This window comes from Rhamphochromis sp. 'chilingali', assembly GCF_963969265.1.
Source record: "Rhamphochromis sp. 'chilingali' genome assembly, chromosome: 7".
Taxonomy (NCBI): domain Eukaryota; kingdom Metazoa; phylum Chordata; class Actinopteri; order Cichliformes; family Cichlidae; genus Rhamphochromis; species Rhamphochromis sp. 'chilingali'.
In genome coordinates, this window is record NC_137934.1 from 32,170,782 (window position 1) to 32,188,030 (window position 17,249).

Sequence of the window (17,249 nt, forward strand, 5' to 3'; positions counted from 1 at the left end):
TTGTTTATTTATCCGTCCACTGTTGCGCCCTCTGTCTGGCAAGACTGATTCGAAATGTTCTTTAGAAACTGCACTGTAGTAACACTGCAGAGCTGAAAGCGTGGTCTCAAAGTGGCGTACTGTGCTTTAAGGCCCTCCAGTGGCTCTCTGGGCCAACATGGTGAACCACCTGTGGGTTCCTAAAATATACTTTCTTATCAGGGATCCTGTTTCCCTTTTTGAGAAACTAGTCGCAAATAAAAGCCTCTCCTTTTTGTTAGTGTGTTTCAAGGAAACGTATGTATGATGTATATTGTCGGGTTTGGTTTGTTTGATTTGGGTTGCTAGGATGTCTGGTCTGGGTGCAGTTGATTTGGTTGTCAGGCAGTGCCTTTGGACTGATGTGCTGTTAGAGACCATCACCTGGGACATGTGATAGCTTATCAAAGTCTGAGCAGCCCTTCGGCTACACACACACACACGCGCACACCTTTCACCTACCACTAGAAAAGGGTGTATTTAGTGTGTGTTCACTATGTGTCTTTGTGTGATAGTGTGTGTGTGTGTGTGTGTGTGTGTGTGTGTGTGTGTGTGTGTGTGTGTGTTTTTCTAGTCGTCAAGGGAACCCTGGTTGGAAAGACAGTTTGACGTCTCGCTTGGCATCATGGGATACGACTGTCACCTGACGATGCTGCCACCACGGAGATAACCTTCAGGGTGACAGTCGAGACAAAGACACACACACAGACACACACACACACACACACACACAACACACACACACAAGAATGTATATGGACAAACACACACACAAACGGAGGCACATACATGCATGACTGCACAAATGCGTATAGCAGACTCCACCTGCTGAGCTAACCACAGTGGGACTGTTCCTAATTAGTGCTAATCAATATGTTGATTGATACTTTCTCTTGAAAGAAATTGTTCAACCTCCAACAAAGAGAGGGCGGGGCAGCATCTTTTAATTCATTTCATAATCTGAATCAGGGGCACGATAAAAAAGGTTTCTATCATCCTGCAGCATCTCTTTGAATGAAGTCAGGACAGGATGATTTTAATGTGGAAACCCTGGAAAAATGATTTGTTTTGACATGGGAACATGTGACATTTTCATAGCTTTTGTAGTTTTGCAGGGACTGTGTAAAACCACATATATAAGGTACCAGTGATTTTAAAAGCAATTTTTAAATAAAGGAGCTTTTATAGGATAAATGTTTGTTTTGGCATCAACTAGAGTATCAAGTATTTCAACTAGTATTGATACCAACCACTAAATTTCTAGTATTATGATGTTCCTACTGCGAAATACTGAGTATGAGTGTCTGGCACTGGAACATTGGCAGCATATTCTTTGGGTTCTGTGTGTTATTAAGTGGGGTTGTCATTTATCAGATTTGCTCCATCACATCCTGCAAATTCTCCACTGGATTGGGAGCTGTTGGGTTTGGAGGTCAGGCTGGTTGTTGTGTCCTTCTGACTGCCCCTGAATAGTTTTTGTGGTGTGTCCCAGAGATGAAAAAAATGAAGGTGATGCGTCAAAACCACTGTTGCTCTAATGGCCACAAGGGATTTAATCCCTTTATAATGCCCATGTTAAAATGTTACTGTATTAAAAAGCATGCTAATAGCCTAGTACATTGGACATTTTTGGGCAGTAAAGATAGCTTTCTCTTTTTTAACTCTGAGTGGGGTAATTTAAAATATCTCTTTTTAATTTAGATACTGGCTGACTGGTTTCCTGTCTGGTGGGCCTCTGCTTCATTAATTTGGGTCATTAAATTCAATTGTTGTGTTTGTGTTGTTTGTGTTTTGGGGATACTTAAATTTAGTGCATTTTCTGCCGAATATTATGGCTTGCTGTTTGGTACAGAGGTACGGAGCCCCGCAGGGGACATGGGAGAAAAAAATAATTAAGACGGACAAAAGTTTTGGTCGCATTCTTCAGAGGCCGCCGGCTTGAAGCTGACCGGGAGGTCGAGGCACGATGTGCCGGGAAAGCGGTGTTCCTCCCGGCTGTAGTAGGTCTCGACCTCCCGTTAGCTTCAAGATAGTGGGTGTCAGATCTCCGAAAAACGTCGGAGCACTTTTGCAAATATGTGATAGAGACCAGAAAGATACTTTAAGATACTTCCTTGTTTCCCAAAGGGTCGCCACAGCGTGTGACCAGCATATTCACACACTATGAATATGTGGGTATTTTATATTATTGTCATTGTCATGTGTTCAGACTCCTGCTGAGCTTTCTTGTTACTTTAGAAAATCAGCAATGAAACAACTTAAATATGGAAAGCGTTTGCATTACCCACTAAAGGTGCTTACAAAGTTAAATGGTAATAATGATCGTTATGATGAGCTGACTTGTCTTAAAATTCTTAAGCACGGGTCTGTGGTTTCCTGTATCCACTTTTTACACTGGTGTCAGCTCTTGGTTCTCCAATAATGGCTATGTTTTTGCTAACCTGTCTGTGTGGCTGAAGCCACTAGCAGCTGCCTGGGAAGAAGCAGGTTAACCACATCTGCGTGAGTGTATATGTGGATGCATGTGAACGTAGACGTTGCTACTGAGAGCAGTTAGTTGTTTCTTAGGCAATCCAACTGTTCATACTCTTTGTCCAATTGCAGTCTTTATAAAAAGGAGTTTGATCCTGAAAATGCAGATGCACGTCCCCTCAGATGGTGAGGGGCAGACTGATTCAGAGGCAAAAAAAAGTTGTTGTAAGAGTTTCAATTCGATTACACATGATCTTTGACTACCCTCTTGTTTTCTTATCACATCATATTAGACTTTAAGTTTCCTCTTTCGTTTTTTGTTCTGTCAAGCTGTGATAAATTTTCTTCTTGTCTCGTGTGTTTAGTTCCATCTGTCTGCGTATATTTCTGTCATGTGGATTTTCCCGTCACGCTGACAGGTTATCATCTGACCTTTTGTCCCAAACTCTGATAATTTCCCCTTTTCGCACCATTTGTGACAGAACAATCAGTACAGTAGGAGTTCTTTAATTGGCACAACTGGGTTTTTGAACAAGCAGCTTTTATTTCAGTATTACTGTGCCTGTGAGGAGCTGACTGACTTTTTCAACCAGCATTGTTTAATTGATGCTAAAAATTGACATTCTCACCCTTGAATTTGCATGAACTCTGTTTCACCGAATGATTTAGCAGATAATAAACATTATTAGTTATATTTCTCACTACATTCATGTCAGATAACCGCAGAATCCTAAACAAAGCATCAATGCATTTGTTTGAATCTCTTACAGCTGCAGTCAATTCATTTTAAACAGTTAAAGTTTCATCAGGTGTTAATGTAACTGATTTATGCGCTGTTAATTTTAGCAGCTAGGATAATTAGAATTGTAAATGTGTTATTCTTTAGCTAACACACACGCACACACACACACACTCTCACACATGGGTTATTGTCCCGAGGGGCGAACAGAAGTCCTTAAACAGAAGGTTTAGGAAGCCCCGTCGTTTTCCTGCAGAGCTGCACTGTCATGTAGATGCACCCCAATGATCATCTCTCCCATTCAGCACGCTGTCTTTGTTTTAAGTCCCCGGCCTTTGTGTTCACATGTGCATATGTGTGTGTGCGTGTGTGTGAGAGAGAGAGAGTGAGTCAGTGTGGGTGAGTAAGTAGGTAAGTATCCCTCCCAGCATTTCCTGTCTTAGAAGCTCAGGCAGCGTTAACCAGGGTTAGCTGCAGCTTTAGCACCTGCTGTCACTGCTGCAGTCCCACTCACTTGTCCAGACACAATGCGTTTAGCTTGGAGATTTGTGCTAGTAATCTGTGTTAAGAGCATTAGCTTGGCCCTGGGTGGGGTAATAGATTGCTAGAAAGTAGCAGACAATAACCAGGAACTGCCATTAATTGAGTTGGTAAGACCAAGTAAAGCAAAGCCTGAGGTTTTCTGGATAAAACTCACGTAGGACAAGGAATGTTTGTCTAGGTGAAAAATTCATGAAACTTGGAGCTTGCGTTGTAAGTGAATGTCACGGTCTTAATCAGTGAAACAACGGAAGAAAGTGGACTTCATCAGCTTATCCAAAACCCCGGAAACAGAGGTCATTAACAGAGATTTTGATGACTGTGGTTTTTCTTTAATAATGTGGACATGTGTTACTCAAATGTGCGTTTCATCAGTTTTGACAATGATGTTTTTAGCTTGTTTGCATGCACTGCAAAAGCTGTACAGTTAAATAATCCCGTAATTATTCAGAGTGAATAACATCATCTACTCATCATAATATCATAACACTGTAATCATGATATATCTTCCTCTTCAGTTGACCACATATAGTGTGAAAAAGTATTTGCTCACTTTCTAATTCAAATTTTTTTGTGGCATATTTGGCATGCTTAAATGTTTCTGATTATCAAACAATTTTCAATATTAGAGAAAGACAACCTGAGTAAACAGTAAATGCAGTTTTAAATGGTGATTTTACTTTAGGGAAAAGCTATCCAAACCTACCCGACCCTATATTAAAAAGTAATACCTCCCTTGTTAAATCATAAATGAACTGAGGCTAACCACAGTTTTTGGAGAGCCGAGTTCATTTCCAGTAGCCAAACGCAGGTCTGATTATTGCCAGACCGGTTGAATCAAGAAATTACTTCAATAGAACCTGTCTGACAAAATAGGCTGAAAGATCTCAAAATGCAGCACATCCTGCCACGATCTAAATAAAGTCAAGAACAGATGGGAAACAAAGTCACTGGCATCTATCAGTCTGGAAAGCGTTACAAAGCCATTTCTAAGGCTTTGGGCCTCCAGTGAACCAAGATGAGAACCATTACCCACAAAATGAGAAAACTTGAAACAGTGGTGAACCCTCCCAGGAGTGGACAGACTACCAAAATTACTCTAAGACTGCATCAATGAGGCCACAAAAGAACCTAGAACAAAACCTACAGAACTGCAGACCTCACTTGCCTGCAGTTGGTCAGAGTTCATGACACAACAATAAGAAAGAGACTGGGCACAAATAGCTTCCATTGAAGAATTCCAAGTGTTATTATTATTATTATTAGTGGCACAGTGGCAAACATTATAATTGGGTGGTGGTCTCATAAACATTAAGGATTGTATTAAAATATTATCAGGGCTCGCAAAATTTCAAAATCCCTGGTAGCCCTTTGGGCAGGGACTCTTCAGTTTTTGGTAGCCCAAAATAAATTTAAGTAGCCCAAATAAAAAAGAGAGTGATTTGATTGATGTTTTGTTTCCTGTTTTGTTTCCGTTACAATATTATACATTAAAGTATAATATTGTAACGGAAACAAAACACTAATCAAAAAATTGTTGAAAAACAAATTACAACATTGTATAAAAATTACAATCATCAACTCAAATACTTGGTTCTAATTGAACAGAAATTTCTATGAACTTGTAAGAACTGTGTAGGACATGAATCAGTCTGTGTCAGATCCTGAATTTGAAATTTCCACTGAAGTCACGAGTAAGAGGCAAGTGGAACCAAGATCTAGGCCATTTGCTTTTTGAAGCTTGCAAAGACTGCTAAATTTTACCAGTGGTAGTTCACTCTTTGCAACATAGTACGCTGTTCTAAACAGATTTTTCAGGTTTATTTTTAGTATGTTATTTGCAATTGGTGTTTGTTCTGGGAAAGATATTGCAGACTGAGCAATAATGCATTTCTAACGGGGGCCTTTCTTAAAATTACTGGTCCCAGTAACAAAGGCGCTTGTTGACTCAGAAATCGAGGGAAAACCAACAACACACCTGGCAGAACATTATGTTATTTACACGGGTGCACATAAGTGGTCCGCATGCGCGCATTCACTGTCAAAATAAAAGACGCGCACCAGATAAGAAGTTGCAACGCACGTTTGCGTCCATATAAAAAGCACTGTTTTTGTCCGCTAGAGTGGGATTTTCACGGCACATTCTGCACCACATCTCTGTGCGTTCATCATTTGTTTGAAGCCAGCTCACTTCTTGCAACCACTTTTCCGAGAATACGTGCTTCTTTTGTGGTTCGGACTCCTTCTGATATTTCTTTGGAGGTGGAGGAACACCAAAGTAATTGGTTAAAGGAGCTTCTTCGACATCTTTAAGAGTTCTAAACAAATGTCTGTCCTCCTCCAGAAAATCTTATGTACGCAAACACGTGTTGCAACTTCTTATCTTGCGCGCTCTTTTTATTTTGACAGCGACTGCGCACCTGCGGACCACTTATGTGCAGCCCTGGTTATATAGCTTGTCATATTGCAGCCACAGAAATTCTTTTGTCCATGAAACCATAAAGCTGCACTTTCTTTTTGCCGTATAGTCTGATTTGTCATAACTTTTCTGTTTTGTGGTCACTTCTTCACCCTGACCTGTCTTATTTGGCTCAGCAGAACTAAAATATATATCCTGCTGCTTTTACACACGCACTCACATAAGCTCAGCGATTCTCTGCGCGATCAACCTCTCACATGTTTAAGTTTGCTGCGGGAGATTTCACTTGTCATGTTTGCATAGTAAGCTAACGATTGATAAGACGATGTCAGAGGAATTGGTGCGCAAATTATCGTCACTCACCAGTCAGTGCTGTCGCTCTCTATACACAGTTCGCGCGATTGCAAAGTGAAAGCAAAAAAACAAGCGCAAATTCAAACGCAATTTCAATATGTCACATATTGACAGTGGCTCACCGATGCCAATGACATAATTACCCAGCTACATTTCCGAAAGAATGCAAAAGCATTGACATATATTTTCCCTTCCTATAACAGCCTGACGGGCAGGGCAGAGATAGATTTTGGTAGCCCGACTGGGGCTAAGGAGTATGCTAAGAGGCATCGCACATACACCACTCTGGCTGGTGAGCACTGGTCTTCAAACCTTCTGTTTGTTTGGGGCAGCCAATCTGAAGAAAGTAAGGGGTGGAAAGAGCTTAAATCGTAACTTCAGCCAGTGCAGGAACTGGGTGCCAAGCTGAGACCCAGTATAAGGTAAAGAAGGATCATTCCAAACTGTGAGTCATGGAGAGCTACTCTAATAGTCCAAGAATAAAAACATGTAGTTGGAAATGAGGATAATTGGTCCCCTTTAATCCAAGTGCTTTTGTTGCCTAAATCAAGCTAAAAGGTAGAATAAAGGATCCAATGCTCTCAGTGTACCACAGCTATCTTCCTTTAAAATTTTCACAGTAACTATATAGTCTTTGATCAAACAAAAACTGGCACATTGAAGTAGACAATTTTCCCATCAAAGGTGAGCATTTGTTTGGCCTTGACTGTGGCCTTTCAGTAAATGGTATGTTAATTTCATCGGGAAAATGAAACTCTGTACACTCAGTGCAGTAGTGCAACCTTGAGTTGTTTTTATACATTTTTAAAAACACTTTATAACATACAGTGAAAGCTGTATGTGTTTGTAGGATGAATCATATTGTTCTTCCACTGATTAGCATCCGTCCTGCTCTAGTAAGAAATATTATGATCACTGGTCTTCTGCGGTCCACTGATTTGACTGACATACACACATACACAGACCTCTCAGCGGGTGCCAACAGCGGGACCAGGTAATGATGGCTATTTCAGTTTCTCTACTCCTGATGTTCACTGGCAGCGTCACACTGAGACAGATTATCTCCTCTCCTCTCCTTGGTTTGGTATCAGTTGTATGCCACTCAGCTCTATAGGATCCTCACATATACACAGATATACACACATGCAGCAGCATAGACGAGTAGAGGAGGCAGTGCAGGAAAAGAACAAACACAATTTTGGGGAAACTGGGCAGTGAACTTAAAAAAGCAGAAAAAAGGGATAACGTAAAGAAAGTAAACACAACAAAAAAGATACAAAGATACAAAGCCAAATAAGCAAATAAAAAAGAAAAAAAGAGAGAGATATAAACTAACTGGCATCAGCTTGCAGCAAATCTCCACAAAGACAAATGAACTCTTTGGCTCAGTGAAGGAAAGAAGAAGCATCAGCAAAAGATGCCTTGGTGACTGAAAAGGTTGTCATAGAAACTTGTGGTGAGAGAGAAGCATCTGAGAGCATCTGTTGGTGTAGCAAACAAAAGTAAACTAAAGATGAAACTGATATCTTTTCTGACAGCTATAAATATCTCCTTATCGGGCTTGTACCTGAAAGGGTTCACTGCCCATTCAGATAAGAAAAAGAGTAACGAAAAAACAGCCTTGATACATAAATGCAATTTGTTTTAATCACTGTTAATTATACCCGAGGATGCTCTTTGTACTGTTACTCCTACTGTAATAAAATACTATTTGACGTGAGGCTGACGGAGAAAGAGGGAACGAAAGAGGCTTTCCATGTTTCCCGCTGAACTGGAGGAACTGCACCGTGTCTCGGTGTGTAAAAGACACAAGACTAATCACTCTCATTGTGGCCTATTTCCATGGTAACTCTGCACCCAGTGGTAATTTAGCCTCACTAGCTAAAGACACAGAGCGAGTCATTATCTTAGCGCCAGGCTAGGGCCCCCCATTTAAAGATTCACACCATGAATGAACAATTAGAGACCAGATTGCTGGCCCAAGTGGCGGCGAAAGGAGACCAGGCCAGTATGTGGTCACCCCTTTGGTTGTCTGTTCATCCATCCTTCCTGCTATCCAGCAAAGGTCTTGTTACTTCAACAGTATATGACACAAGCATTCATTTTCTCATCCTCCGAACGTCTGAGCTCAAGGACAAACAATCATCCTTGCTCAGAGTAGATAAACGGTGCAGACAATAATATATATAATACGTAGCGCAGAAGAAGAAGTAGAAAATGTGGCACTCATGGCCTGAGTGATAGAATAACTATGCATTCCTCTCTGGCCAATGCGTTATGACATTCACCTTTTTACGTGGATTTAATTATTGAAGCGCTCCGTGCTGTAGGCTCTCTGCCTGAGAACACTGCTTTCATTAAAATGAATAAGACGGTAGCATTTACTTATTCACTGGTAAAGTGGTGTTCTCGTGAAAAATGTGTACGTGGTTGTTGAATCAAAAAAGGGTGGATGCTGAAAAGGAAGACTGCTGTTTGTATCTCGTGTTGACTGTGATCTTCTCCTAACCTCAGCCGAGCGCTTAAAAGCCCGAGTTTGCTTGAAGCTTGTTTGTGTAAAGTGTTGAGCAAACGCGTCTGAGGGGTCACGGTGGCAGGACAACATGAATCATAGTAATGTGAATATCGCTGCAGAGGTTTCAAACTTACTCACATTTTCGAGCATCTTTATCTCCTCTCATCTACATATTTTTATGTGAAACAGAATATGTGAGGCTTGTTCGGCTGCCTGGGATTTAAATCAAGCCTTTCAGGTATGATTGAATTGCTGACAAGCAGATGTGGCTTAGCAGACCTTCCTCACCTGTGTGGTTAGAGCAGCAGGAGGATAATGCTTAAATTAAAAAGTTTTAGCTTTTGAAATCCAAGAACATTCTCCTAAATTGCTGTCAATTTGCTAGCAACCCATGTGTAAAGCTTGTTTTTAATACCTAGTTAGCAATTTTTATTTTATTGTTTTTAATTCTTCAACCATCTTGGAAACACCTCTGAGCAGTTTTGGACATCCATCCATCTGCTTCATCTTATCCTTTTCTTGGGGGTGGTGGAGACTACCCTAGCTGAGAGGCGGGGTACACCCTGGACAAGTCGCCAGTAAGTCGCTAACACACAGGGACAGACAACCATTCGCACTCACAGCAATTTAGATTCAAATAACATATTCAATTAACAAAGTGCATGTCTTTGGACTGTGGGAGGAAGCCGGAGTACCCAGGGAGAACACAGCACAGGGGAGAACACAGAAAGACTCTGCCCTGATGGTGGAATTGAACTCAGGACCTTCTTGCTGTGAGGCAACAGTGCTAACCACCGTTCCACCGTGCCGCCCCAGTTCTGGATAGGTCTGACCAAATTCTGAGTGAATGCAATGACAATCCAAACAGATCTAAAAATACTTTAGACATCTTCGACATTACAGAACTATCCAATAAACTCAGTATCACTGAATATTATTCTAATATTATTCTAACACTGTGGGGTCAAATGTATAAGGCCCCAGTCACAAAGACTTAGAGACCAGTTGGAGACCAACTAGAAACCACAAGTCAGGAGGGAAAAAATATATATTCCCCAACTAGTTGGTGAGAGGTTGCTGGCAGTCGTTGGGAAACTGATTGCTAAAGACCGAGTCATACTCACTGACTGGCAACCACCAGTCACCAGTGTTTATTCCCTGACCAGTTGGTGAGTGGTTGCAGGAAGTTGTTTACTGTCACTGAGAGAAATTGGCTGGTCGTTTTTGTTCTTCTTCTTCTTTTTCTGCTCTGACCTTTAGCACAGCAGATTACCTGCCTCCATCTCACCCTATCCTTATCCTCTTTTGTCACACCAACCCTCATCTTTAACCATGAACCTTCCCCTTTTCTTCCTCCATCTTCAACATCCTGAATACTAAATACGAGAAACCTGAATAGTGTCTGTGGCTGAGATGGAGATCAGTTCAGAAAAAACTAACATGGAAGGAAAGTGCAAAGTTTTGGGCACCGGTAGCTTGAATTAGATTTCAGATGAAGAATATCTTAAACACTTAGAACAAGGCTGTGGTCTGAATGCTGGCAATCAATTTACAGTTCACACTCCTCAACTAGACATACATTGTGAGAGCCATCCCAAACAACAGCACACACAAACCCTCACCAAGGTCAATGTCTTATTCACATTGTACTGTGCTGTTTCTCTTTCAGCCTCTCTCTCTCTCTCACTGTCAGGCCTTTTGTGTGCCTCCTTCTAAAGAAGCTGTCAAGCTGCACTGTTTAAGGGCTCACACGAGGGACAAAAAGCATACTTTGTTTTGTTTTGTTTGCCTGCCGTAGTGTTGGGCTGAATGAGTGAGTGGAGTGGGAGAGGGAGAGAGTGAGAGTGAGGGAGAGGTACAGAGAAGGGAGTGAGAGCTGAGTGGGGGGTAACATGTAATTTACTGTTTGCCCCACTCTACTGTACATTGCTTTAGTTATGCTAATGCTACTCATTGTCAGGCTGAAGAGATAGCCATCAATCACCTGTCAATTGGTCAATTGGAAGAAAAGAGAGAGAAAGAAAGCGAGAGTGAGAGAGAGAGAGAGGGCCCCTGTCCCCTCCCTCCTCGTCCTCCTCTTCTTCTCCTTCTTCTCCTCTGCTACCTAGCGGACTTGGGGGTCCAGGGAAAGCCCGGCAGCTGGATCTGGATCTGGATTTGGAGTCCAGGTGGAAAGCAGAAGGAAGACCTGTGACAGCGCCATGAGAAAAATAAACATTTAAAAAATACATTTGAGAATCTGTTTTCAGGTCTTTGCATTTAGTCGTCTGCGTGACAAAAAGTCCTCCGAGTCTTTGTTTTCCTGTTGTTGTTGACATCTGAAGGCTTTTTCTAAAAAGCGTCTAATTCTAATGTGACACCTCCAGAAACTTGCAGTGCCACTCACAGTCGTCAGCCGCTGTCAGCAGAAGACAAACCCTTTATTATGCTAGCTGATGTTAGCGCTAAGATAAGCTAACGGGCCCATTAGTGCCAGTTCATTTAGCTCGTTAGCCGGAGCCTCGGGGCTGATGACATTCATTACATATCATTAGTGCACAATTAACATGTCTCACTCTGACACCGTTGCCCCCAGTGTTACATGACACTTTTAATCATGTTTTATGAAATGTTTCCGCCGGCGTGACTTGATTTATGAGTTTTACATGACATGGCATTCATTACATTAACCAGCTGTAATCATAAATGCTTGTTCAGACTGATTCCATGCTCAGAGTTGGAATCCAGCAGCTGTCCTTGTGGCTGAAAATTGGGCAGTGCTTTATTTTTTAAAAAATGTCCTCTTTCATTCTCACACTTCAGTACCTCCTTGCTGTTCATCTTTAAGGAATGCAGTTAAAATTCTCTGCAGCGTTCCACTGTGTCAAGGTAAAAAAATTTAAAGCTGGCCCGGCTCTCACCGTTGGAAGATATTTATAACCCAGTTATGTTGTGATTAGTTGGACTGAAGACCCAGAGATTCTAGCTCAAGTGTGTCTCCCACATGTGGATTTTTAAAAGGGTGTTATGTCTATTAAAGGGCTGCTCTCTCATCAGATTCAGGTCACTTGTTGCTGGGAGCACCACCTGGTTTCTTTAAAACTATTGATTATTTGGGATGGTAAGTTGCACTAGAATAAAAGTCTGGGTTCTTTGATGTTTACAGGTTTAAACCACTGAAATAGCCTTTTATTCATCAACTGTGAGGCCATAGACTGTATGTAAAAAATGGACATGTACTTAAAGCAAATTTTATGCCCAGAGTCATTGCTGTCATTTCATTACAGGCAAATTTTTCCATGTAATCTTATTACGTAAGTACATGCGAAATGTTAAATTCAAAGGATTCTACTTAAATGACATTTACCTGATTTTTTTAATGAGGAATTATTATCATTTTATATACTTCATTTGCATTTTTCTCCAAATTATCGCTTCATTTTTATTGAGGATTAAAAGTAATTTATTTGAGTGCAGTGATCATGACCCATTAGTAAGCGAAGTCCAAAGTCCAGTGGCCAGTCATACAGCATATCCTGCTTTATCCTACTTTTCATTTTCATGTGAACCATAAATCATGATATCAATACAATTTTGTGTTAAATAAGATATAAAAGTAGCAAATGATAGAGAGATGTAAAAAAACATAGTGGCCCTGTTTTTAAGTCAGAAGTGATTTCTTGAATAAAGCCATATCTACATTAAAGTTAGATTTCACTTTAATTCATATGAAAATGGTGTTTGTTACTATAATGCTTAAAGTTCGGCCAAGTTTGCAGAATTTGCAGAGTGGATAGATACTGTTTTTTAACATGAGGTGTGCTGTATTGTTTTATTTTATTGATGAAATTAACCCACTTTGGTCCTTTGTGAGGCACTTAAACAGCAGGATTGTGTTGTGACCATACAATTCCACTGAGAGTTGACTGTATTGACTGTATTTTAGGTAGAAATCTTTCTCGGGTTTAAATTAGGTGGCTGCTTAACAGATCTCTAAATGTTTTGTGTCAGTTTCATTAAAAAACAACAATCTTTACTGTTTTAAATTCGTTTGTAGTACAGTTGTCATCACATTGCTTCAGTTAGTTCCTGTGCAAGAAAACCTTGAGAAATCTTATATCTTATACAAAGATCTAAGAATGCTCAAGACAGTCCGACACCACCCACACACACAGACACACACACGCTCACACAAACAGTATACTCTTTTTTCTTCCTATCACACTCATCCACCCACTGATCCACACTCAGACAGAGACAGAGCGAGCAGTATTGATTTTGCTGTCTCCAGTCTGTTGAGAGTGTGTACACTTGCGTGAGTGTGTGTGTGTGTATAAAAGGGATTAAGGCCTCGCTCAGCTGAGATACCATCAGCCATCAGCCCTGCTAGTCCGCTTCGGGCTTTCCCGGCTGCCGCATTGTCTATTCTGCTCCGCTATGTGAAAAATGTTGAATATCAACAATGGCTTTCAGTGGTGTATTGTTGAGTTTTTGTATGAACTAATCTTGCCTCAGTGAAAGAGACCTAGGGCTTGGACAAAACGTCTAGAGCCACAGCATTCCTAGCTGGCTCTCCCCTTGAACACTGAGCAGAAGGCTGGGGCTCAGGGAGGCAGAGTGGAGGGGAAGGCAGGCTGGAGGCGAGGCAGGGAGAGGGAGAGCTGAGGCCGGGCTACGAGCTCCAAGGCTGGGGGGGATAAGGGGACGGCAAGCCAGGGGATGCTGGGTGGAGGGAGGCGGGGGAGAAAGTGAGAAGGTGGGAGGGCAGGGGATGCAGCCCAGCCCCAGCTAAGGTGAGAAAAGGTAAGGCAGTGGTGACTGATAACAGGCCGCACTGAATGCTAGTAGAATTAGGTGACCAGGTAGGGAAGATGGAGTGTTAGTGAAGAAATAAATGACTTGTCACAGAAATAGTGCAGGTCATAGTGTAGGAGGACATTTAATCTGCAGAAGTGTGAAGCCTGTTAGGAGGCTAGGCTGGAGGATGGAGCGAAAAAAGAGAAACAAGACGCTTGCAACAAGACCAAAAGAAAAAAAAAGGAGAGCCAGAAAATCAGTATTAGAGTTTTGTGAGTGTGGAGTCTCCTTTCCTTTCCCTGCCATGGATGTAATGCTGGTTTGGATTACATCCAATCAGATGAGAGGACTGTGGCCCTTGTCATAATGACAAGCATGACATCATGGCAAGGTAAGCTGACTGAAAAGATCGGGCTGGATGATTTACTGACTCCCTGATTCCCTGTTACCGGCTGGCTGAGCGATGCGGAGTTGTACGATTGGCTGTGCGAATATCTTCATATCCTTTCTCCTTCGTTTTTTTGTCTTCTTCCTCTTTCTCTCTCACTCTTATTAAAAGCTGGCTATGCCATGAGAGAGCCCAGGTGCGGGTGCAGATGTAGAGGGAGTGAGGAATAAGTGTCTCTAAAGCAGGCCTTCCTGGCTGTGCTAGTGTTTTCATGCAGGTTTATCTGGTAGCAAAACGCTGGCGCTGCTGTGTGTGTCTCTGTGTGTGTTGCCATCTCTCTCGGCATGCATCCTTCCTGTCCTGCTGTGTCTGAGGGTCCCCCTGCAGGGAGAGGAAGACAGCTAGACGTGGGTTGCAGGAAATGGTTATTTTTTTCTGTTTTTTGGCTCTGTTTGGAGCTGTGTGTGTTCATTTCAGAGTTGTGGTAGAGTAACATTATAGTGAATTATCAGCTGAACACAGCAGCTGTACAGAAGTCCTGCAGGCATTCTCTCAAGCAGCTGACCAGGACTTCCATACATGTCTCAAGAGCAGATACCTTGCTAAAGGGCACTGCAGAAGATTGTGTCCCAGTTCTTTTCTGCTCTGTTAGTGTTTTTGCAGTTAGTTTAAGATTATGAGTATTCTTGTATACTAACATTTGTTATGCTGTTACCATAAAGCTGTAATTTTTACGGTAACTCACCGCAATCTCAAAACCTACTTAAATTGTGGATTTTAGGCTGCAGCGACCATATGCACTTTTCCTGCTCACATTTGACAAAAGGTCAAAGCTCAAAGGTGAAAAGTCTCTCTTGCTCTTGTCTTTATCCTCTAACTTGAAGCCTGCATTTCTGTGCACGTTAAGATGTATTACACAATGCACACAAGCATGAAGAAGATATGAGAAGTTGTAAAAAAAGTTCAATTTTTCTCATTTTTCTGTCATTTCCTTTCAGAGAGATAAATGCATCCAGCAGAGCTGTAGTTTTCTCTTTTGTAGTAAATCGCAAGTAGGCTCTCAAATTATTCTCAACAGCCTGGTGTGTAGCACCGTGGAGTCTGCAGGGGTCAACTTGGTGTGCCTGTGTGTCTGTGTGTGTGCACGTGTGCCTCTTTGGGGTCACTGCCACAGAAACTTGGAAGTGAGAGATGGTTGGCTTAACCCCTCACCCCCAATACACACATAGTCTCTCTCTCTCTCTCACACACACACACACACACACAGACACACAGATATGTGAACATTGGTGCAGTCTAATCGCTGGCCTCTGGTGATTTGTCCTCTCAGCTTGAAGCCATGTCATTCCTCCCAGCTCTCCTCACAATTACAGCCCTGAACTGAACTAGAAAATCTGCTCCAATCTAGCAATTAGTCCTGAGGCCACTGACTGTGTGTGTGTGTGTGTGTGTGTGTGTGTGTGTGTGTGTGTGTGTGTGTGTGTGTGTGTGTGTGTGTGTGTGTGTGTGTGTGTGTGTGTGTGTGTGTGTGTGTGTGTCCTGAAGACCGAGCAGGATCACTGAAGTTGACGACAGGCCAAATAGCGATTCTTTTCATTTGAGTCGGAGACATGTGTGGGCAAGTTAATATTCCTACCTTTTCTTGTAATTGTTGTAAACAAATCGGTGCAAGATGATTGTTGGGCTCACACCAATGACAGTATTCCTCAAAATTAAGACCGCTTTCATTCCCGAGACCCTTTTAAAAGATGCTGCTGCAAGTTATTAGTCACCTTCTTTGTGTCTCTGCCTGCTGCGAAATTAAGCAACTTTTAATTTGAGCTCCATTTGTACTCAATGAACTGATCCACCTTCACAATGTGTGCCTCTAAAGCGCCACAGAGTGTTTTGTCACAGGACGTTAAAAGATACATTAGCATGACCCATTGGGTTGTGAAAGAAGGTGTTGCGACTTGACTCGGTGTACTTTTCGGGAAGATTTTGAAACTTTTCCATCTTTGAAAATCTCTTTTCCACCTTTTAGATTGCCTTTAATACCCTCTTCAGATTTTCTTCATACAAAGAAATTGCTCCAAAGAAATGTGCAGTGCAGAGACTGCTGCTCTTTTTATGAGTTTATCTTCATTGATAATTGTTTTAATTTTTCAACTGCATTATGGTGGAGTTCAAATGGGGCCTTTTAAACCGTCTGCCCTCTGGGTGCACACTACAGAAAAACACAATCTTCTACAGTTCTTCACATGCTATTTTGGATATGAAAAGTATTTTTATTTTCACATACTTTGTCATTAAAATAGCCTAGAGCTTGTACGGTACTCTGACCTCACAGAGACATGTAGTGACCATGTTGTAAGTGTCTGAACCGAATGAGAGATGGCCTCGGGTTCATAGGGGTAAAGCATGGAGCTGGAAAGTCCTTATAAGAGTAGCAAATCTGAATGAAAGTGGGAGTGTGTGAGGTGGAATGAGAAGAGGAAGTGGGCAAAGGAGGAGAGGAGGAGGCTGCGGTCAGAGAGGGATGTGGTGCGGGGGAAGGAGGTGGGGATGGAAAGGTTTTCATTGCCAGGGGGGCAGGCAGGCCTGACTGCTCAGCAACAGAGATGCTTAGTGCCGCCTGGCTTCCTCCTAAAGACTCGGCCTCCTTTCCCCCCAACCCACCACCCCCTTCTGTCCATCTCGCTCCTGTGTCCCCTCTTTCTGCTCTGCCACCACTTTTCCCATCACTTCCCTCTCTCCTCCTTTTGTACCTTCTCTCCTTCACCCTCCAGTTGCTCCTGCTCGGTCTCTTTTTCTTCCTCCATTTCTCTCACTTCCTTAGTTTCTCTCCCGCCCCCCCACCTACCCCACTCCACGTCTGGGCCATTACAGACACTCAGCAATGGGCTGAGGAGGGGTGGGGGTGGTTGTGGCGGTTGGATGGCGAGATTGAGGGGGGCACAAAAAGCCTGAGATGCAGCGGCCCGACGAGAGTGGCTGGCTTTGAAAAGAAGCCGGGCAGCTTCTTAATGCAGCGAGTGGACGGACAGAC

The 17,249-nt window shown here is 42.3% G+C and overlaps 1 protein-coding gene across 14 annotated transcripts in view; it reads left to right on the plus strand.

The window, feature by feature from the left end:
- Nucleotides 1–17,249, plus strand: part of LOC308399117 (uncharacterized protein) — a 198,574-nt gene that overhangs the window by 84,658 nt on the left and 96,667 nt on the right. For 9 of the 14 annotated variants that reach the window (XM_080886123.1, XM_080886122.1, XM_080886120.1 and 6 more), the window contains exon 1: nt 13,846–14,224. The exons of 1 other annotated variant lie outside the window; for it this stretch is intronic. In XM_080886123.1, the coding sequence (XP_080742249.1) occupies nt 14,217–14,224 (8 nt within the window). In that variant the 5' untranslated portion in view covers nt 13,846–14,216. 4 more of the 14 variants (XM_080886117.1, XM_080886116.1, XR_013972076.1 and 1 more) reach the window with 3 other exon arrangements.